The sequence below is a fragment of the Barbus barbus genome (genome assembly GCF_936440315.1).
Source record: "Barbus barbus genome assembly, chromosome: 44".
NCBI classification, from domain to species: domain Eukaryota; kingdom Metazoa; phylum Chordata; class Actinopteri; order Cypriniformes; family Cyprinidae; genus Barbus; species Barbus barbus.
Window position 1 is genome coordinate 7,533,458 of NC_136722.1, and position 23,455 is coordinate 7,556,912.

Sequence of the window (23,455 nt, forward strand, 5' to 3'; positions counted from 1 at the left end):
ATGGTTTCAGAAGTTTTCAAAATTTTAGTGAAATAATCCATTGTGTTTATCCTATAGACCAAAAGTCACATTTTTAAGGGACATGGAAAAGTTTTGGATCTCCATACATTTTTATGTTCTAAAGAATAAATAAATAATAATGAAAAAACATGTTTGGAACAACAGAGCTCCCTGTCCCTTTAACACTTTGGTACTGTTCATTTTCAATTATTAAAAAAAGGTAAATTCAGGGTTTCCGCCAGGTCTTGACGAAATCTGCGCTGTTGAAAACATTTATAACAAATATTGTAACGACAAAAAATATTACATCAATATATTTCTAAATATGCAACCTGTTGCAATCACTGGGATGCTGGCGCCCTCTGTAGGCATTTTAATAATACATATTGTACTGAGGTTTGTGTAGATGTATATTTCTTTATGTATTTTAACAGTGTTGTTCAATGAAACCATATGATTACTCGATTTTGATGTTTTATTAAAACCAATTATTATTTCCTAAATTACAGGTATTTAAGTCTATTTTTAAAGATTTAAAGTTTAAGCTACTGTCCATTTAATCTATCTTTATTACATAAAAAAGGAGAAAAAAATCATCAGTAACAAAATCGTTAGAGACAGCCCAATTTGATATGTTTCAAAATGCACCTTACAATTCTATTAAAATACCGTTTCGTCACCTTCTCTTGACCAACATGATGTAGCCCATAGACTCAGCTCCTGACCTAAGCACATTTTATGGTCGACATGACTCGGCAAACAGGACTATGACTATGAGCACCATAACAGAGTGTTAAGTAAAATTATTAACATATACCCAGCATATCAAAAGTAAAACTTCAGAATGGCACATATGTTAAATAATTAATTAATTTATGTGCGAATTTGTGTCTGTAAGATGTTATTGTGAAAATACAATTAATTTTCAGCTGTGTTGGTGTATAATTTGTAGTAATAATGTAAAACCGAAAATAATTAAATTGAACACTAGCCTATTTGAGATATTTGGCGTCACGCGTCTGTGGAGGCGACGTAACCTTCTCACACGTAAAAATACACGACTGTCTACTTCGGAAGGTGATCCTGTCTCATAACACTCGCCATAGTATATAGTAGGGAAAAATAGTACGTGAAGAAAGAAGTAGGCCTACGTTCGTAAACTTAAGTATTCATAAAAGAGTAAGCGAGAAATCGCCGGATGTCCTACTGCTTCAGCCCAGATTCTGAAGTGTTCATCGATGGACACTTTTCAATCCGAGGAGGCAACGGGAGAGGATCCGCGATCACCGTACAGAGCGGAGAACAGCGACGAGGGTGTTAATGTGAGTATTGCAAACCAAAACACGGTTCCTTGTGTTAAAATCGCTTTGGTTGAGCAAACTGTTGAATTGCTTAAGGTGTAAGCGCTAAACAGTACAGTTTATTTGTGATTTTTTTTTTTTAAGAATTGCATATGAGCACATCTAATAGACATGAAATAGACATCTGAGTGAGTGATGTATTTGTTTTATGTAGAATTCACTGTTGTCAACACTGCTTTACATGAATGTAAGTAATGTAAATATAAACACATCTACATGAAGTTACTAAACGTAAATGATCTATTTTATTTGTCTATTATTCTGTTGATAAAATGAGGATCATTTACTTTGGATAAAAAGTGAGTTGATGCATCAGCAACTACCTCAATATGTACATGCAGTATTGAGCAGCTAAAGCACAGAGGTGACTAAATCTTGTCTGGATGTTACAGGGACAGATGAGACACAAGTGTGTTTGTCCAGTGCAGAGTGATTGATGAAGAAATGCTGCCAGCAAAGGCTGTATACTACTGAAATTCAAGATTCAAGATTTTTATTTGTCACATACACAATTATACAGAGTATAACCAGCAGTGAAATGTAAGTCAGGTCCGCTCCAAAGACAGTGCAATTATATAGAATACAAAAAACACTGAATGTACATAAATATTAAGAAAAAGTAGAAAAAATAAAAGAATAAAATTAAATAAAAGATAAAAAATATAAATGTGCAGGTCAGTATGTTTGTTGACTTAAATAGTAATATAAGAAGGAATGTGCAAAAAGTTGCACAGGGTATTTCTATTTACATAGCAGCAATACGAGGTAGAAAAAAATTATGAATAACTTATTGATATAGTGATATTTACATGGAGTTGTGAGATGTTTTATGAAATGAATCTTGTCATAGCCCTTTTAAATCTTAAGTTGTAGTTTATTTTAATTATTGTAATTTAAAACAGAGCTGTCACAGCACTTTTCTGATTCTTGATTGCTGTGCAGATCTTTTGTGGTGGAGCAGGACCTGCGAGGAAAGGTGATGGCAGCGTTTGTGAGAAAAAAAAGAGGGAAAACTTAAAACAAAAATATAAATATTCAAAGATAATTTTGTTACTTCTAATACAGAAATCAAATGACATTGTGTTGTTAAATTAAATGTCTGCAGACTGGTGAGGATGGAGAAGTCCACAGTATCCTGGAAATGGTCCAGTGCCGTGGATGAGACGCTCCGTTACTCCACCTGCCCTTACTGCCTCATCTGGCCCGGATGTTGCTGTGGTCTCTTCCTCCTCAGTGACCCCAGAGCCAGCGAGAGCATCTAGAGAAAGGCCAAAAGACATTGAGGATGTGATTTTGGTCAAGTTTGTCCTGCTGGTTTCTGTTCATATAATATCAGTCAATGAAACCTGAGTTTCAGAAGCTTCAAAGTTTCACTCTGTTTAAATGTTTTACAGGTAGTTGTGCTCATGGAGAGCAGGCACACAAATGTTTGGAGCAGACACAGCGATAGCCAGATTGTCCCGCAAATGTTCTCCCGCTCTTGCTTCAAAGTTGTGTGGTTCAGGGGCGTCATCATGGTGTTCCTCATCCTCTCTGTGCACTCAGGCAAGGACTCGATGTCCCTTTCCCATCCATGATCAGATTCAGTCTGACTGCAATGAGGGATGGACAGCAGAGACCGGTCAATGTAGGCATGGTGGTCAGCTGCAGAACTGGCACAGCTACATTTACATTTACTCATTTAGCTGACGCTTTTATCCAAAGCGACTTACAATTGCTATATATGTCTGAGGTCGCACTGCTCAGGGACACATTGGTGTCTCACAGTGGATTCGAACCCGGGTCTCTCACACCAAAGGCATGTGCCTTATCCACTGCGCCATCACCACCTGTTGAGATGGCACTGGGATGTGGGTTCACTGCCTGTAAATACATAAGAACAATAAGTTTGAATAAAGCTTTGTTTTATGTGTTGTTGACTTGTATATGTATGTGTTTATTGTGATTGTTACTTTTATTCATTCTTTTGCTCATTTATTCATTTTTCCTGTTGTTGTCAGTAAATAAAATATAATTATTTCATTAACTTATGCATTAATTCATTGTTTGAATTAAAATGTAGATGTATTCACTTTGGCTGCATTTGTCTAGTGTATATTCATGCATACCTATAACATAATATAAAAAATAAATTTGCTTGTTTTACTAAAACAATTTTCAGTAAAAAAAAAATAATATATATTGGTCAGCATTTATCTTTATTATTGTATTGTTGGTAATAACTAGTAATAGCTACTAATGCATTCTGGGGTAATCATCTTTAAGTAGTAATACTTAAATTTGTATAAAATAAACAGTCTCGAGCAGCTGCACTACATCTCCTTTACGCAGACATTGCAAACACTGCAAAGGCTGAGGAAAACAGAACTAGGTAGGGTTGTCAAGTTATTGATGCTATGAGGTGTAAGTGCATCTCTCCCTTTTATTTATATATTTTTTTTATTGCACAACTTATAATTGCATACAAGACCAGGGGAAGATGGTTATATCTTTTACAATAAACAATCATAATAACAAAAAAAAGGAAAACATAAATATAATGGGTTTGCGTACATCAAAGTATGAGATTACATACACAGAAAACAGCAAGGTTAAATATCTTTGAATAATCATAATATTCATATCATAATGCATCAAAAATAGCATTTTTGTTGTTGTTTTTATTTATAAGCCTGAGGGATGAAACGACACTTAAATTCAACAAGAAACATCAATATATTTACAGATCGCTCGCAGGGACGGATTGTGACGCACCGGTGCCCTGGGCACGGACTGATTAAAGGCCACCCTCAGTTGAAATAGCGCTCATTTTTTCTTAAATTCAAATAGTAATGGATTCTATTTACACCAAGTGAAAATAGCTGTATTTTTAGCGATATGTTATTTACACTAAGTGCAAATAGCTATAGATTATATTTACACTATGTTAAAATAGCATGATTTTCTGCTATTTATACTACTTGTCGCAAAATAGTGGCAATTATCTGCACTTCAGAATTGTATTACATTATAAAACAGTATGCAATAATAGTATTGAGTGTAAATTTTTTATAATTTTAATTCAAATTATTAAATGGATGCCACCTTATTGGTAGCCTACAATAAAGCCCTCCCGACACCTACCCTTACCAGATACTTTATTTTCAACTTTTTGGTTATTTTCTTTTTTATTGACAATAAATGCTTTTACGGTGTGATATGAGATTTGAAAAGGGAGAAAAAAGGTTCGGCAAAAGGTGGCTTCGAACCCAGGTCGATCGCGTCAAAAAGTTCGCACTTTACCATCTGCGCCACTGAAACTCACGATTCAGAGCCGTTTTTTATAAATTTGACAGTCCTAGTCACACCTTGGTGGGAGGAATTACTGTAAATAGTCTCTGCCAAAAGTGTAAATAGACACTCAATTTATATTATCAAAGAACATTATCATTGCCAGAATTAAAGCACTCTCAAAAACTCCCATTATTACTGAAGTTGCTTACAGCGTACGCACTTCTGCACTTTCAGCGATGACTCATCTGGACGCCTCTTATTGGCCATTGTACTCATAAACTCAACAGAATCATGTGTGATTGGTTGTAATGCGCAGTGCTGTAGAAACACGCGGCTGTCTCTGGCTCCGTGCCAGCCAGCGAAGATGAGTGAACAATTTAGCAGCTGATGATGTGCCGCAATTAATGATCTAATCACACCGGTGTGGTCGTTTATTAAATATAAAAAAATATTATTCGGCTATTTTTTGTCTTTTGGAAGCTGCATTCAAAATCTGAGGGGGAAATCGCGGTCCGGGAGTAGCTGGGCCCCCCTCTGGTCCAGTGCCCGGTAGGCCCGTGCGTTAATCCGTCCCTGATCGCTAGTATCTTTTAAGTTGTTGCGCGTATTATAATAGGTGCGTTCGACTTCATGCAGCATTTAGCAGACCGATCGGCGGCTGACTTGAAGCAGTGCATGCCGGTTAGAAATTTAGTCCGACTTGAACCGGCGCCGACCACACGTCACTGTCACGTGTGGCATCAAAGTACCGCGATAGCGTTTCGAGAGCAGCCGGCTGACTCAGCCGGCGCAATTTCTCCAGAGCGACTGCGGGAGCGCTGATGACGACACAGCTGTTTCAGGATTGGCCAAATTCACCACATGACAACAAGGACGTGTATTTCGGGTTTATTCTGACAACTTCAGTCCCACTAATGCTCATATACGGACTTTCAAAAAAATAAAAATAAATTAACTTTTCATGTCATCTTCATCTCGTAAATCATGTTTATTAAAAGATTACAATTATTTTTACTGCAATCACTTTTTTGTTAATTCGTTTATATAGGTTTTGTGCATAGGTTTATTTTGGACCTTTTTCATACAGACCCTTTACAGTATTAAGCTGCATAACCTATTTAGATAATTTTTTTATGGAATAAATCAAGTGTCAATCTTACAGACTTTTAATATAATGTGGTCATCATGGATTCTGATTGATACTAATTGTCTAGTTGCTGGGTTCATCCATCTTCACTTGCATGTGATTACTACCAACAACTCTGGCTGGATGTCAACTTAATACAACATTCAGATCACTTTCATAAGATGATATAAATCATAATAGAAAGGCAAATAAATTGGGCTTATCCGTAGGCCTGTTCATGGTGTTCACGTATGTTCATGGTGTTTTGTCTTACTAAAATGTGCTTACCTAACTGGAGAAATAGTAAAATAAGTAAACAAATATGTAACATCCTAATTCTTTTATCTGTAATGAAAACCACATTTAGTACATACAATTATTATCTTAATAGATTATTTTTATTAAGTTGCAGTAGCAAAAACACACATAATGAATCATACTGCACAAGTCAAATTTTCAATATGTTCTATTTATTTACTTAAAACTCGTTTCTGTCGTGATGACACCCTTTCAAAATATTACATACATCTTAAAGGTTTATTAAAACATAAACCAACATAGTAATAAAAAAAGAATCACTTCTAATGAAAATTGTTAAGTATAATTGCATTGATTGGTTAGTATTAGAAATAACGAGTCACACTGGTGTTGGGTATGGTCCCATGTCCCTTTGGATATATAAAAATAATACTTATTACATTGAACCTTTACTCACTTTCGTTGCTCATTGTGCTCAATTTCATACAACAATAACGGCATTTCTATAGCTTCCAGTTCGTCTGCAATAAAGCAAGCAAACGCCACGTGATCTGCCATGACTGAGGTAGATGCAGCAAACTACGAGAGCCCCGAAGTGTCCGACTTGACGACTCCGTTTTCAACTCCGCCCCTGACTGCAAGCGGCTACTCTCGTTGACCACCGTCTGTAGCCGTGCTTCAAGTCGAACGCACCTATTGTCATAGGTCACATGACAACATCGACATGGCGGATCGCATTCATTAAGCGCTCCTTAAGTACTTATACCTTAAAGTATGTTTTCAAACTAAAAATGTTACTTGCAAAATAAAAAAAATAAAGTAAGTAAGTAGCCTACTTATTGAAATTAAGTACTCATTGAGTAAGCCTCCGAGAAGCACCCCACAAGTGTGGTTATTTGGACAAAGCATTTGAAAATACTTCATAAAGCATACGTTTCCCTGATTGTTTACTGGTTAGCGGAAGTCATCTCGCAAAGGGTCATGGGCGTGAAAAAAGCGGATACAGAGCTTGATTAAAAACCACTTGTGTTTAATTAGACAGTCTGCAATCTGAGGAGCTCGTCTGTCTGTGCATCATGAGTGTGAGTTCTTCTCTGGAGGTTTATTACCTGTCGATTTATATCAAAGATATGGTTATACGGACTAATAAATCACTGTGATTTATCGACTGTGTATTAGCCTTAGGGTCCTTGCTCAATAATTTTACTTAAAATTGAAGCACAATGGACCCTATTGAGTTGTTTGTTGTTTTTAGTAGGCCTATTCCTGACATTCATCCAGTGCTTCTCTTACTACAGTTTACGTGTAGACTCCATGATGCCTTTGTCCAAAATAACCTTAGCATGGCTATTATGATTCTTATTGAAGAAAAATCTTCTGTGTCCTTGGCCGATCGACTGGACGAAGTTGTCATTAAGGCAGGTTATGAATATGCTTTTTCTGTATTTTCATGCAATAGCCTATCAACTGTCCTTTTATTTATTTATTTTTTGTAGGATCATGATTTAAAAATTTTTACAAATATTCATGTTATTAAACATGTTTCGATTAAGATTCTCCGTTCTCCAAAAGTGGACATTTCTTACCCATATAATCTTACTCTTCGTCAGGAGCTGCATAAAAACGAACATAAGAACGTTGCCTTAATATTACGGGCAATTGAACATCTAATTATTAAAGATGAAGACAGCATCCAGAAACTCGTTCATCACGGCTTGATTGTGAAGATAAGCATATTTATCTAATTCTGATATAGGCTAAACCTCTAAATTGCTGGTTAGTATGACAATTTATAATCTGCTCGCTTTTTAAATGTTGAATTGGTTTGAGGTTTCGTCAGAGCATCTCAAAGAACAACACAAACCACCCAGGGACGCCATGAATCTCATCGAAGTTTTCTACGAGGTTGCCATGGTAATACATTTTTCTGTAATACATTTTCGCTACAAAGAACTTTTTGTCTGTCTGTTATTGACTAATTTTAAAGATTTTTAATTGTTTTATTTGTTATTTTTTTAACAGGGTCTGTGTCAGCTCACCATTGCAGGTGGCCTATTCAAAGATTTGTATTGTTTTTTTTTTTTTTTTTTGTATAGTTTAACAATATTAATAATAATAATTCGGTATGGGTTGAAGGCAGCAATAAGATCCTGGATATATTTTTGCTGCGGTTTGGGGCTGTTGTTTTGGACTATGAAGTGCCTTTCTGTCTGCGTCTAGAGGTAATTGTCATGAAGCTGTTAAAAATGCAAAAAAATAAAATAACATTTACCCTGTGAAATAATTTGACATTATTTGTACACAGGCCATCAGAACCATAAACTCTATGTTGGACAGCTGTCCCAAAGATATAAGGAAGAAACTCTGCCAGTCAGATGACCATGTCGGGCTCTTGTAAGCTATCATTCAGCATACATTAATTGCCATTACAGAGTACAGCGGTTGCACATACTACATTTACACTTCAAATGAGCGACGCTCCCATCCCATTGCAAGCAAGGCTGCGCTCTAGTGGACAACAGATTTCTGTACCACACTAACAGACCGAGTTTCCATTCGGAAAAGGGCGAATTTCGTTGCAAACACTTTTGCGTTGTCATTTCTTACAGAGAGGACTTGGCAAAAGCGCTGACAGACATTGGTGGTAAGCCATCATTTAAAAAAAATAATAATAGTCTAGGGACTTTGTGTTTGTTACTTTGTTCATTTTGTAATATTTGATGCTGTCACCAGATTATGAAATGCAGGTGGCCATTTCTGAAGCACTCTGCAGGATGACACCAAGGAAACTAAGAGAAGACTTTGCTGGCAAATGGTTCCGTTTCAGAAGCTTTGCTTCAGCCTTTACTTCAATTCGTGACAAAGATTTTGAAACCGTATGTTTAGGCATTTCTTTTTCACTGCTCAAAGTACTAGACTCACCAAGCATGTTTTGGTTTTAAACAGTATTTTCCGGGTATTGGAGTTCTTCTATTTTTCTTTTTTTTAAAGGACTGTAGGACATTCCTTAATGAACTCAACAGTTATTTTGGCAGCTCTAGAAGGTATATTTGAGTTTTGTTTATTTTTTACAATGCAGGCTTTATCCAGTCAGCATTGTCCGTAAAGGTCTGACATGTTTGCATGATCCCTCTGTCCTAGAGTCTTCTCTTTCCCTTGTACCCAGGCATTTCTTGATTCAGTTGAGGTAAGCATGAAAGCGCCCCCCCCCCCCCCCCCCCCCCCACAAAATAAGTTACTTGTAAACTGCAATTTCTCTTTTCACTGCAAATTATTTTTAGCTGTTCAAGCCTGAAGATGAGTTTCTAAAGGAGTTTTGGGTGGATTTCAACATTGGAACATCAACCATTAGTTTATTTGTAAATGACCCAAAGGTGTGTTCAAAAATGTGTTTTAATGTACAATATATTTTTTTAAATCAGTAGTGTAACTAAACTTGGCTTCCATTTGTGGTAGAACACACTGTGGGAGTTGATTCACCTGCCTAAAGATGTTGTCAGCATGTATGATCTTCAAGGTGAGATTAATCACAAATGGCCCTGACCACTAGCATATCTTCAGTTCATAATGTTTTTCATGGCTTTTCTTATTAGTATTAAAACTAAATACAAACCTGAAGTAGATTAATTGTGATTTGGAATTGCTTTTAATTCTCACAGTTCATTAATCTTGTTTCTTCAAATGTCTATTTTATCTTATTGCTTTAGAGCGTGATCATCAGAAAATATTGGAAGTTCACATGAGTACCCCACTCTTTCATGGAGAGATCACTGGCAAAATTGTCAAAATCATCTTTAGTGCAGAGCACAACATCCAAACAGCCATGACAAAAGTGTTTCCAGATAAACCACAGTCTTCCTCCATTTCAAAGGTGTTGGCAAGTACTGTTTTTAAAGAATCATGGTCATATTTAAATATCACACATACCAGTGGTTATAAATTACATGTCCTTTTTATTACTAGGAAGCTCTGCAATCAGGGCGTTGCTTGACCAAGATAGAAGGCAGGCGCCTTACACTCTAACAGATATGTTTTGTTGAATTTTATTTATAGTACATTGTTCCAGATTTATCAATATGAAATGTCGTCTTATACAGGAAACCAGCACGAACAAACATCAATGCTGCAGACTTTTACCAGGCATGTTTGCCTAGCTGTGTAAAATTTGTGTTTGCATTGCAGCAGGCATCTTGATTTCTGCATTTCATTTGATAAGACATTAGTATCCGATTCTCTCATGGAAATGTTTTTTTTTTTTTTCTTTTGTAGTCCATCTGCTGCGGAAACCAAAATCATCTATCAGGTAACTATAATCCAGATAGCAAATTAAAGAGGTTGTATGGGCGCCCAGTTTCACCAACTTCCAGTCATTTTTCAGCGTTCCCCTTTGAGTGGACCAAGCAGATATTCAAGATCAAAGTAAGACTATTAATTGCTGTACATGTTCTCTTCTGGGATAAAAAAAAAAAAGTGGTTTAATGCTCTTCTTTCTTTGGTGAGTGAAGAGTCAAAAGAACCCCAGGCCAAGACATCTTTAAACTTAAGGATCATTCCGATTCAGAGGTATGCTCTCTCTCTCTCTCTCTGTCTGTGTGTGTGTACTTGGTATTCCCTACACTATGGAGATCAAATGTCTCAACAAAAATAGTAATAGTTTTTTTTTTTTTTTTTTTTTTTTCCATTAATTGGGACATTTGTTTTGGTATACATGGAAAAACAAGCTCATAAATCTTACATAATCTTTTTTTTTTTTTTTTTTTTTTTTTTTTAAATATGTAAAAAGGCAGAAAGTTTTGTGCGAGTGCTAAAGTTAGGCTAAGGGGGTAGGACATACAGTACAGTATAAAAAATCATTACATCTATAGACTGTCCCTAAATTTGAAACATGGATCTAGTAGAAAGGGCCCCAAAATTGTCTTGCATACCCCCTTTAAAACTCCCCTCCTGGTAATGTGCCAATGGATTTCATAGTTTCTCTAGGATTTTACTTTTTTTTTTTTTTTTTTTTTGACATTTATTTGTTAATTCAGTAGTGATCTTTTCAAAATATCCAATTTTTATACTGTGCCAAAGCAGGTGTCACAATTTGCTGCCTTTTGATCTTTTCCCCCAAGAACTAGTACTGGACACTTTAGAGCATATTTTGGATGCTAAATGACAATGAAATAATGTTAAAGGGCCACTTGTTGAAAATTTGTAGTTTTCTGGCATATGAGTAGGTGTGTGTATATGGCTGCCCCAGGTGATCCTTGAGGTGTCTCAATGTCAGAGTGACACTTTTGACACAGACCGGTCAGGGAAGTCACATGACAGGAATCCAAAGACTATAGCGTTCATGACCGCTTTGTGGAGGTACCAGGTCAGTGGTGTGCAGAGACACATATCAGATCCACTGTCCTCTTAAACTGGGCTATTTTATATGAATTTCTTTACCAATATTTTGGGGCTCTCGATTCAGATAATTTTTTTTTTTTTTTTACTTAATCTTAATGTACATAAAGTGCCACTCAAATGACTGCTGAAAATTAGAAACTTGTAAAATTAAGTTTCAAAGCCAGTTTTCTACCCTAATCGATTGTGCCATAAGTTAAATTGTATCCTTACTACTTTTGAAATTCTCTAAGTTTTCTCAGTTTTAAAGTTTAACATAAATTAAGATTTGCTTTTTTCATTTAGGTTACACGTGCCAAGACTGTATTGTTCTGTCAGACATCATCATCTAACGGGTAAGTGGTATTTTTGTAAGGTCTCTCTGGTCTGACAGTGCTCAATTTTAAAGTCAGTATGAAATGTAAGGGTGTCACTTACAGTAGTTTCCCTAAAACATGCATTTTTCTTTATCAGGTCTACAAAATCCCTCCCTGACACTCTGGGTAGAACTCCTTTTAAGGTTAGCTAGAACATGTAAAGGCTTCGTTATTTGCAGAAATTGGTAATTTTATACATATTAGACAATTGTACATTCAAGAATGCTGTAGTTTGCCTAATCAAGCTTTCTAGTAAACCTGGCATTGTACACCCGAAAATTGTTGGCTCTTCGACTAACTGCTTATGCCCCTCTATTTTAAGTAGCTTTGGACAAAAGCATCTGCTAAATGCATAAATGTAATGATGAAAAAATGTGATTGCAGAAGAAAATGAAGGTGATTCATTCAGATGAATGGTGTCTCCGCAAGGACACTCCACATGCTGTCTACAGCAGGAGAAAGCCTAGAGCTAAGGGCAAACTCAGAGGCAGGCTATCAGTTACTAATTCTGCAGGACTACATTACTTTATAAAATCCTTCAGATATTCTGCAACCTTATTTATTTTTTTATTTTTTTAACTCTTCCGTAGTTCTTCCTCTTTCATCACCCAGCAGTACTGAGGATGAACTCTCTAAGGTAGAATGTCGTTTTTGTCAGTAGATTTGTAGTGGGAAAAAATAACAAAATTTATACAGGGTATAAAAATGTGGATCTTTTATGAATTTTCTTCCTAGCATTCAACACCCAAAGAAAGATTTCAAGGAAAGGAAAGAGTGGCAAGTGAAGACTGGCAGTCTCAAGTCAAACTAGGGAGATCACTAAACATGGATTCATCCTTCAAAGAGTCCACTGCTGATTCAGGTGAGTATGATTACATAAGGCTAATCTCAGAAGATGGCTTATTCTGATGCTGCATTTACGTGCTATCGGAAATTATAGTAAATGCGATCTTCCTAGTTGGAAATTGGACATTAACGGCCTTAGAGAGGTCTTATATTGTCAATTTCCGACTGGGAAACTCGTATTTACGATAATTCCGATAGCACGAGAATGCAGCATAATTTAATTATGCAACAATTAAATTGCATTATCCCCCCCCCCCCAAGGTTTTCAAAACAAGACTGTTTCTGAAACCAGTTTACCACTGGAGGAACTTGATAATCTTATTGAAGAGGTACAATTCTATTTCAGTGTGGTGTGCTTATAATGCATGTTTATATTAACAATGTATACACTTATTCAGCACAATTTGGATAAAGAAATATCAACTCCCCAGAAAAGTGAAGCAGATGAATTATCAGGTGAGAGACCCCACAAGCACACCTTTTTGGCATACAGTGTTTACATCAATGCCCATAAAAGTCTTCAGAAATAAATAACAATTTTGATGGATAATTAAGGACACGTATGTGCCACACAGAGCTGTATGTGGGTCTGAAAGGGGACATGCAGCTGCCCAAACACCCGACATTCCAACCCAGAAGACTTTTCATGTCTAGCCCACTAGAGGATGCTGCAGGTAAATGTGTTCAGTCTTTAACAGCTTAGAGCAGGGATCTCCAAACCTGCTCCAACACGCCTGTCTAAAATTAACAAGTAGCCTTGAAGACCTGGTTCAGGTGTGTTTGACTGGGGTTGGAGCTGAAATCTGTAGGACGGTAGCTCTCCAGGAGCAGGGTTGGAGACGCCTGGCTTAGAGGATGTCTCATTTGTGCTGCTGAACCCACGTAAGTTGGACCCTTGACCGTCACCTTTCCAATGCATATGGGAGTATTGAGTCTAGTCAAATTCTTAGTTATTTCTGCTTTTCTACGTTTTGAAGTTTAAATAAAAACATTTTTTTTCCTGAAAAGTATGTGGAGCTGAAGAACAGTAGCTCAATCTTAGTCTAACACAAATTCACAGTTAAGCATTTGGCAGATGGTTATCAGAAGCAACTTATACTATATTTTAATTTTATACGTTGTTCATGCATTCACTGGGATTTAAAAACATGAACTTATGATACTTAATAGTTTAGGATTTGTTTAAATCGGTAGTGATAGTGATGCTTGGCTTAGTTTTTGTTTTTTTTCTCTCTCGCTTGAGCTCCACTTTTTCAAGTCTGCTCCATGCTGCTTCTGCTTGAGAGAAGGATAAAAAGCACCATTGTGTGCTGCTATTCACTGCCAACGCGAGTGACATGAATACCAAATGAGAAGCTCTCTGTCTGTGTGTGTACCCCATTGTACCCAGAATTCTGTCAAAACCTTTGAGGGCATCCCCATTTGTAAAAATATTTTAATGTGCATGTCTGTGTGTCAGAGCGAGTAACTGAAGCATTGGCGGATGAGGAGTCTGAGGAAGAGCTGGGTGCTGGTGTCAAAGCTGTTTTTAACTCCTTTAAGACTCAGCTGAGAGCACACTTTACTGTGAGTTCAATAGCTAACTGCAGCCTTTTTATTTAACTTTCTTTGCATTAAGATTACCAAGTTTAGTTCTGTTTTTTTTTTTTTTGTTTTTGTTTTTTTTTTTTTGCAAATGATTCTTCAAACAAAGTCAACGCAATGTCATTCTAAAGTTGTTTTTGTTTTTTTGTCTAATACAGTAAAACACGAGTAGTCCATCTAACTAATCAGATGTATGGAAGTATAAAAGTTACACCATAATTAAAATGTTGCAGACTTTAATGGACAGTAAAACGAAGGCAGAACGCCATATCTCAATTTGAGCGTTCCTAACACTTTGTAATCATGAATAATCTTTAAAGATTTTTTTTTTTTCAGTATAACACCAGTTACTGCTCTTTTCACAAGTTACGGTTAAGACAACCCATTATTTTCTTGGAAAAACAATGAAAATTGACTAAAGATACTTATCCACATGATAAATGATATTTTGAATGTCCCAAAAATATCAACCGCTAATTTTCGACCAAAATCGAAGTTAGACCTTTTGCCTTTGCAGGGCATAAATTTGATAAATTGCTTTTATACTCTATTTTGAAAGTAGGAGCAAATTTCATGAATTATCAGCATTTAAGACTAAAATGGCACTTTGAGAAGCTTGATAAAAAGGGGCCCTGAGTGACATCAACAAAGCCAAATTGTTGTGGTCCGACAACTGTGGAGCATCCAAAAAATGGTGTTGCGAGGAGGGACAAACCACAACTTGGTGACGGTGTAGGGTGTTCAAGGCTCATCTGTGGTAGAAGGTCTATGTGGTGACGCATTTAATGATGGGCCTGTGAGGGTACAGATTGGTCAGAGAATCCAGGATGACCTCTGTCCACTAGTACGTGGAAGTCTGTGCGACCCTCCATGGATATTCCTCCCCTGACAACACTGACGCTATACAAAAAGGGTTTCTTCTATCAACACCAAATCCATAACTTTTTGTCAGAACAGTCTGAAGATGATCTGACTCTATTTTTGTGAAAATCAGACCAATGGTTGAGGAGATTGAAAAAGTAGTTTTTCAACATAAATCAAAATGGCAGACAAAGTTCAGCTGACTATGGCAGACTATGGCAGACTATGGCAGCTGACTGACTACTGCTCCGGGTGTGTGTTCACTCTGTGTGTGTGTTCACTGCTGTGTGTGTGCACTTTGGATGGGTTAAATGCAGAGCACGAATTCCAAGTATGGGTCACCATACTTGGCTGAATGTCACTTCACTATACTATACACATAATTGGTATGCGTGTTGTTGGTATGACCCAAGGAATATTTTGAGACCAGTTTCATTACAACAGGCTAATGCAATCAAAAGTTATTAACATTTTTTGAAATTTCATAATTAGTGGTGGTTAAATTATCACTCTTGAACAATATGTGGCGCTGTTACTAAATTCATGTGGAGTGTGAGGTGGTTATGGCACATACAAAGCTTAGTGTAAATGTCAAAGCTTTGCAGAGATGCAGCCTCTGATGCAGTTTGGCATCTTTTCAGCAAATTTGTGGATGCATTAAACATTGATTTAGTATATCAAAAAATCCATAACTTTTGCCAGCATGGTCTGAAGATGATCCGAGTCCGATTTGGTGAAAATCAGACCAACTGTTTAGGAGTTCAAAAAAGTAGGTTTTCAACATTAATCAAAATGGTGGACAGGAATTTTGACCAATTTTGGCATAATTGGTATCGATGTTCTCTGCATGACCCAAAGAATATATTGAGACCAGTTTCATTACTATAGCACATTTCTTAACTTTTTGGCCACGAGGTGGCGCTGCTCCCAAACTTTTTGAGTACTGTCAGAAATGGTGGCAAACACACACAGTTTCGTAATATGGCAATGTGTTTGTGAAATATAGCATGTTATGACAAAATTCAAAATGGCTGACATGGGAAAATTGGGTATGGTTCTACTCGGCATGCTCCACCGAATCTGAAGAGACCAGTTTTGTGCATTTAGAAGTCAACAAAAATAGGCATTTCATATCTCCTGACCACTAGGTGGCGCTGCACCAACTTTGTATATAGCCTCAGGTCATGCTTGTTATAACACACACCAAGTTTGTCCTCAATACGCCAAACTGTTGCGGAGATATACCCTCACATCTATTTTTGCGTGCCCTTCATCGAATTTGTTCACGCATTATTCGAAAACAGATTGGCTAATCAACTTGAATTTCTTAACTTTTTGCCAGCATGTTCTGAAGATGATCTGAGCCAATTTAGGTGAAAATTAGACAAACAGTCTAGGATGAGTTTGAAAAAGTAGGTTATTAAAAATAGCGAAAAAACTAAACCTTATAATTTTTACACTTGAATTCATTCGACTCTGCATGAGCTAAGGATTCAGAGGGGAAAAAATTTCCTTCTAGACCTTACGGTTAAAGTTATTAACGTACACACGAGTGAAATTTTGGACAAGTGGTAGCACTAGAGAGTTTGAGTTAGAGATTCCAAATTTGCTATGGTGACAGTTCAGACTCTCCTCCATCTGTGTGCCAAATGTCACAACTTTCCCGCAAGCGGTTCGACTCGAGTGGAGGAAACGGAAGAAGAAGAATAAGTCTTAAGGATACAAGAGGTGTACGTACCTTCAATGTTTGGCCCCTAATAATAATCATTGCTAAAATCTAGAAAAATTAGTGCCCTGAAACAGGAGTGGCTGTATTGCATGTCACTTTGCTCACAATATTAACACAACCTGCCCTGGATCAGGTTAGCTGTGGAGCATAAGTTACTCAGCTTTTAGCAGTTTTCATTGCCACTTCCATGGTACCTAAAACACAGGGTTGACACAAATTAAACTGAAAAAAAATCTGGCCAGCCCCCTAAAATGATTTCATGGAATAGGCAAAGCTAGTTTTATGGCTTAATATTTTAAATGTACTATTTAGCCAGTAGACAAAAATGCTATCATTGCATGTGACTCAAACATTGTACAAAATTATCTCCATTTGTGTTAAATGAAAGAAGCATGAAGGACATTTTGGGTGAACTATCATCTGATTTAAGTCAGCATGGAATTCTTTTCTTTGTGATCCAGAGCAGGTATAAGAAGATTGAAGCTAGATCCCTGCAATCTTTAACAGACTGCCAGAGAAATGTGACTTCTCTCTTAGGAGCTGTACACAATCAAAGGTACAGAGCACAAAACACAGCATTAGCATTCAGCAGCTTCTTTGGTTTGGTCCTGTTTTGTCCGTAAACAATATAAATCTAGTCTAAGCATATCACCAGTTCAGGTAATTAAACGCTAACACTGCTCTCTTTTAGTCAACAAGTTATAGCTGAGATTCAGAAAACAAACCATGCTGTTCTGCATGTAGGTTGCTGCACCTGGAGCAGTTCCAGAACACGGTGGTGCAGCAGTTGGTGTGCTTGGAGCAGGACTGTCTGGCTCTCAAAACCATCGAGAAAGAGACTGTGGTCTGTCTTAGCTTCTCAATAAAATGAGCACATTGTCATTAAATAGATTTCATGTTATATACGCTTTTGAATGCAATGTTTATATGTTCTATTAAATATGACTTGTTCAGGTGAATAAGTCAGTGCTGTTCTCTGTCAAATGCACTTGGTCATGTTTCAGAATTTCTGGCAGTTGGAGTCTGACACAGTTCGGGCGTTCTGTGATAGACAGCAGAAGAGGTAGTCTAAGCCGGTTTAATGTTTGCATGAAGCATGTGCTGTTTTTGTCTGTATATTTGGAGGTTTTTTTTTTTTTTTTTTTTTTTTTTTTCTCCTCCCATAGTCCCCAACACTAGGCCAAATTTTAGCATTGTAAATCACCCTAGAGATTGAATTAACGACATTTAATAACTTAAATGTACAACTTTTTCTTTTTTTCTTTTTTTTCATCAAACCATTCAAATATTCAGATGATGTAAGGCCCTTGTAATCTTTAGAGTTCAGGACTTGGTCACACTTTATTTTAAGGGTCAGTATTTTCTGTTAACGAAGCATTAACCACAACTTTTGCCTCAAACTTCTAATTTGCATCTTATTAAGAGTAAGGTAGTTTAGTTATTGGGTAGGATTAGGGATGTAGAATATGGTCATGCAGAATATGTACTAATAAACATCCAATATGTTGTTAATAGGCGTGCTAATAAGCAACTAGTTAATAGTGGGAACTGGTCCCTATACTAAAGTGTTAACTCTTTTCTCTAGCCAAACTTCAAAGTTTGTCTGTGTGTGTGCGTGCACGTATGTGTTAAGGGAAATAAGATATTTGACCTAACTGCAGTTCACTTCTGAGTTGTATATCGTAATGTACCCACTTCATTGCATGTATTGTTATATTTTCTTTTTTGTCCATTGCATGTTAAGCAGAAATCCATATGACCAAGGCAAGTTCTTGTACGTGAATTTTAAAAAGCTCTCCCATAACAGGTTGGATACTCTCCTCATCCCACATGTGAGTGCTGAAGCTCCACTTAGTTTATCAACAAGAAGAGAGGGCAAAATTACTGCGGTGAGCAGTTTTTCTTTTATTACACATTTAATTTACCAGCACTGCATGTTGACTTTAGGCCTAGGTTTCTGGACTCTTTCCAGGTCAAGTATATCATTTAAATGTTAGCATGCAAATCGTTAATAAATACTACTCTGACTGTGTGTAAGAGTTAAAATTGTCATCTTCTCCAGCCCGCCTCTCCTCAAGGTGCCACCACTGCAGATTCCTTATAGGACTTCACACTGATGTTTTTTTGTTTTCATTTATCTTATTTTCTAGTTTTTTTTTTTTTTTTTTTTTTTTTTTTTTTTTTACTGAAATGTCTACTCTTAAATTAATTTGTTTCTGGTGTGAAATGATCAGATTTATCATTTAACATTGCAAGTGCTTAATTTAATTTATAATAAAAACAATCATTAAGGTTTTCTGTGGTCATTTTAAAAAGCATAAATTTATAGGTTCACACCAAAGACTCCCATGAAATTAAAATGTAAGCTTTGTACTGTTTTTACCTATTAAAGTTAGTTAAAATTTAGCAGATACACAGTTATCATCTAGCACAGGGTTGCCTAGCCCTCTTCCTGAAGATCTACTTTCCTGCAGAGTTCATTTCCAACCCTGATCAAACACAACTGAACCATCTAATTAGAATCTGAAGGAGCGCTTGATAATTAGATGGGTTTGTTTGATCAGGGTTGGAACTGAACTCTGCAGGAAGGTAGATCTCCAGGAACAGGGTTGGGCACCCCTTTTCTAGCAAAACAGACCAAATACTCTGACTCAACCTATATATCTAATATAATGTTTTTATTTTTTTTAAGAATAAGTGTCTGTTTGCTGATGGCACTTGCCAAGACTTGCAATAGGATGTAACACATCATGGTTCGTGGCTGTGCCATTAATATAAAGGTTTTTTGCTATTTAAACAAGTGGGCAAACCCTTTGCTATGCCCACTGGTTGCAATAGGATATATGTCAGGGGTGGGCAACTCTGGCCTTCGAGATCCACTTTCCTGCCGAGTTTAGCACCAACCCTTATCAAACTCACTGTAGCAAGCTAATCAAGTTGCCCAGCCCTGAAATATAAAAAAAATGCATGTTTAACATTTTCATGGGTTAGAATTACAAATGTATTTTATATAGCATTTTTTAATGGGACTTGACGTCTATACCTAAGAATCCATGGCTGATAATCAAGACTTATTAGTGCTATGATCTGTTATAAGATCCTACATAGCAATACATTCAATAACACACTGAATGATTTAATCAGCATATCAGATTAAGACTTGTAGCCTACCGTCTTTTTTTGAACAACAAATTATAATAGTGATTTGACATTACAGAACATTTTCTTGTCATGAGAGATGAACTGCCAAAGATGTGTAATAAAGTAGATACTGTACTCAATAACAGAGGTGTTTATTTTGAATCAGAGTATAACAAACAATTTACACTGGCTTCAGAGGAACATATGCAAAACAAAGATACAAAAGTTAAAAAGTTATATTCTAATTTATAAAATTGCATTTTGATTATCAGATGATTATGGCTACTATTGCGCTAGTATTCAGCATAAGTGAATTGAGAAGAGCATTCCATTGGCCATATCGTGACATCACTGCAGCTTCTGTTTGGAGTTAGCTCCGTTGAGAGAGGATGAAAAGCCATTAGAATGACTGTTTTTAAGATCTCCAATCTTAGCAATTCTGTCACCCTCCAGCTTCATTTTTCTGTATGTCTGCAGAGAAAAGCCATTTTTGTTTAACAATTGGTAAGACAGGAAGCATCCAAACCACCAATAGGCAGCATTTTAGGCAGAGCTATTAAAAATGTGCTGCTCTAACCAATTTCAAACTTACTTTGAGCATGATGCGAGAAAGCGAGGCGAATCGCAGATGAACGGTGCTTTCACACCGAGCGCAAAATGATTACTCGCCTTCTGCTAATTCATACCTGCACGCAACGTGGCGCCGACCAACAATGCATTTTTTTCCTCATATGTATCTCCTATATGGATTTAATATCGTCCGCTGCTCAATATACAGCATTAAATTAAGAAAGTTTGGTTCTACACCAGAAACACAAACTATAATGCTTACAAGAATAGGCTACATCCTAAAATATAATAAGTACAATTAGCATCAAGCTACACTTGAAAATGTATTTATTTGCTAATTTAATAATTTGTATTATTTGCTTACCCACTTTAAGCCATCATCGACTGCTTGTAATGACTTCCGATTGTGGTCTATAGTTGATTTTGATTCTATAAGCAGATACATGCACTCTTTGCGTTTATCATGCTACACTGCTAATATTTGTCATAAACCTCCTTTGTTGCTATACCATGAGCTGCATACAAAACGCATACAGAAAATAGTCACAATCATGTCTATTTGCTTTCATATTTCATTTGTAGAAAAGTTTCACTCTATTTTTTTTTAATACGGAAGATCTAGAGTGAACGCGCTCTGACACTCGTAACACTTGCGCACATGGAAGAAAATGGACTGTGCTCGAAGGCGCGTTCGACTTGAACAAGCGCTGCACCGAATGATCACCGTATAACATCCAAGTACTGCGAGAGCGATTTGAATGCGTAGGATTCGTCTGCTCGCTTATCGCCCTCTCAGTACTGAGATGTCATACAGCAGTGGTCGGCAACAGGCGGCCCGTGGGCCAAAAGTGGCCCTCCAGCAATAATATCTGGTCTGCGCCCACAGCCAGATTATTTTGATAGCGGCTGGTTCTGAAATGGATCTGTCATGACAGCAACAGTTAGCCTACTGGCAACCAGAGTAGCCTATGTGAGCGGTGTGATTTTGAATGGAGCAAGGAGCGGATTTTTTTTTTTTTTTTTTTTTTAAAGCGGCGTGGTTTTCACTCGCTCCAAGGGCGCTCCATCACAAGTACAATTAATGCCAATGACCCGGCCGTAATATAATTGCATATTTGGCAAGAATTCACAAGTTTAAAATACTTAGCTAGCTTGATAGAATGTGAATGAAGGCAATGGACATGAGGAATTTTTTTGTTCCTTCTAGATACTGAATATTTTTAGCTGAAAGCATGATTTAAACAACTACTACAACACTTATTCACGCGCAATCGCTCTCTTGATAATGCATTCAAACAAATTTAATCTTTCATCTGTCTCCGATTTCGAATGAGCAGCAATCTGTAAGAAATACATCGATCCGTAGGTAAAATAACTGATGAAAACATACTGATATTTTCATCACCCAAAAAAAATAAAAAAAATTGCACTGCAAAAAGCAGCAATTATTCCTTTTAATGCTGACAACCATGTAATTAGCTTGTCATGTCGTAGGAAAAAAAGTTTGCACTAGTGTTCCAATAAGCCACCTTGAAACAATCTTTTATTTTATTTTTTTAATATAGGCCTATGAACACAACTGTGGTGCTGAAATACTTTAGCCGCGGAGTGAAGACAGAGTGGTGTTTCTGATTTCAGTGAGCGCGGAGGGGAAATTGTTGACACTCCACTCACATAGCCTACTCTGCGCCTGTCACCGCCACACAAATGTGACCATTTTGTTAATGACTGTCCTACCACAGGATTTAACACAGATTAACAGCTCACAGTTACAAAAGACACTGTAACATTTAACTAGTAACACATGTAACTAGTTGCATTTTTCATCAATTCATTTCTTAAATTACCCTTTGACTATGTTCCGGCCCGCCATCTAGTGGCGCAACATTTTTTGTCCCGATGCCCAACTTACTTGCCAACCCCTGTCATACAGTGATCGTTCTGCTCAGCGCTGCTTCAAGTCGAACGTGCCTACTCCGTATAAAGAACATAAGAAATCTGTTCTGAAAAACAAACGATAAAAAGAACTCAGCATCCACTCTCTTCTCTTATCCTCATATTCTTCCTCGGTGTTTCTTTACACTGCTTTTCGAAAGCGCCACCACTCTCACCCTTTTGTGCAACAGCAGATGCTCCGGTCACGTGACCCTAGCTCAAATCTTATTGGATTTAAATGCGTTGGGAAAAAAAATTAACCCGCGTGAAAGAATAGGTGTGTTCAACTTGAAGCGGCGCTACGCAGAATGGTATTGCGAGAACGATTCGAAAGCTTAAGGATCTGTCTGCTCTCTTATCGCCCTCTCAGTACTTCGATGTCATTCTGTGCAGCGCCGCTTCAAGTCGAACGCACCTAATGTTATGTTACTGGCAGGTGTCAAACACATAATTGCAACATTACATTTGTGCTACTACTAAATATTGTAGAACACAAAGGACGTGAACGTTTTTTACAAGTTGGTATCTCGTAATTACGGTTATTACAATATGGCGTGAACTCGCCTTTAATCTTATCAGTTTTGCAAAGCGAAATCACGGGTCGTCCAATAAGATTTGATCATAACATCACGTGGCCAGAGCAACTGCTGTTAAGCAAAAGGTCGACGCAGTGGCGCTAAAAGCTCAAGACTGTATTGAGCACAAGCATAAAAACACAGAAGTAGAGGACTTTTTCCGCAAGAGAGAGCCCCTGCGTCCCAATGTGCGTACTGAATTGTAATCTGAAGAGCACCGTCCATTTTCTTACACGAGCGCGTGTTTGAGTCTCGTTCACTCGACCTGTCAATCATGTAATATCTCTTGCCCTTCCATATACAAAATAAAAAAAAAGAAACTTTTCAACACATGGAATATGAAAGCAAATAGACCTATAATTATGAAGATATATTTTCTGTTTTATGCAGCTCATGGTGTGTGTGTGTGTGTGTATAATATATTATTATTATTATTTTTTTTTTAAACA

General features: G+C 37.0%; 2 protein-coding genes and 1 long non-coding RNA gene across 3 annotated transcripts in view; 2 read left to right on the top strand and 1 right to left on the bottom strand.

Moving 5' to 3' along the window:
- Nucleotides 1–1,044: 1,044 nt before the first annotated feature.
- Nucleotides 1,045–3,386, top strand: LOC306863375. The gene is made up of 4 exons (XR_013783679.1): nt 1,045–1,322; nt 1,754–1,901; nt 2,304–2,337; nt 2,467–3,386. It is a non-coding gene; the product is annotated as an uncharacterized lncRNA (long non-coding RNA).
- A 3,855-nt stretch (nt 3,387–7,241) lies between these two features.
- On the top strand, nt 7,242–20,064 carry sycp2l (synaptonemal complex protein 2-like; the record flags this gene model as incomplete). The annotated part of the gene is given in 35 exon segments (XM_079406511.1): nt 7,242–7,436; nt 7,629–7,756; nt 7,758–7,776; nt 7,780–7,827; nt 7,831–7,932; nt 8,041–8,065; nt 8,155–8,240; nt 8,324–8,412; nt 8,628–8,662; nt 8,752–8,894; nt 9,010–9,062; nt 9,160–9,205; nt 9,300–9,392; nt 9,475–9,535; nt 9,726–9,889; nt 9,982–10,021; nt 10,116–10,158; nt 10,288–10,321; nt 10,397–10,437; nt 10,524–10,581; nt 11,261–11,377; nt 11,695–11,744; nt 11,863–11,908; nt 12,150–12,252; nt 12,356–12,402; nt 12,501–12,627; nt 12,873–12,940; nt 13,010–13,067; nt 13,187–13,285; nt 14,071–14,177; nt 17,247–17,341; nt 17,530–17,629; nt 17,790–17,848; nt 18,593–18,674; nt 18,848–20,064. Coding segments are annotated over 35 exon segments (2,703 nt in total). The 3' UTR covers nt 18,890–20,064.
- The window catches only part of elovl2 (ELOVL fatty acid elongase 2), a 74,220-nt gene continuing 70,826 nt past the window's right edge, over nt 20,062–23,455 (bottom strand). The window contains exon 8 of the mRNA XM_079406111.1: nt 20,062–20,397. Within this exon, the coding sequence (XP_079262237.1) occupies nt 20,275–20,397 (123 nt within the window). The 3' untranslated portion in view covers nt 20,062–20,274. The remainder of the gene's footprint in view (nt 20,398–23,455) is intronic.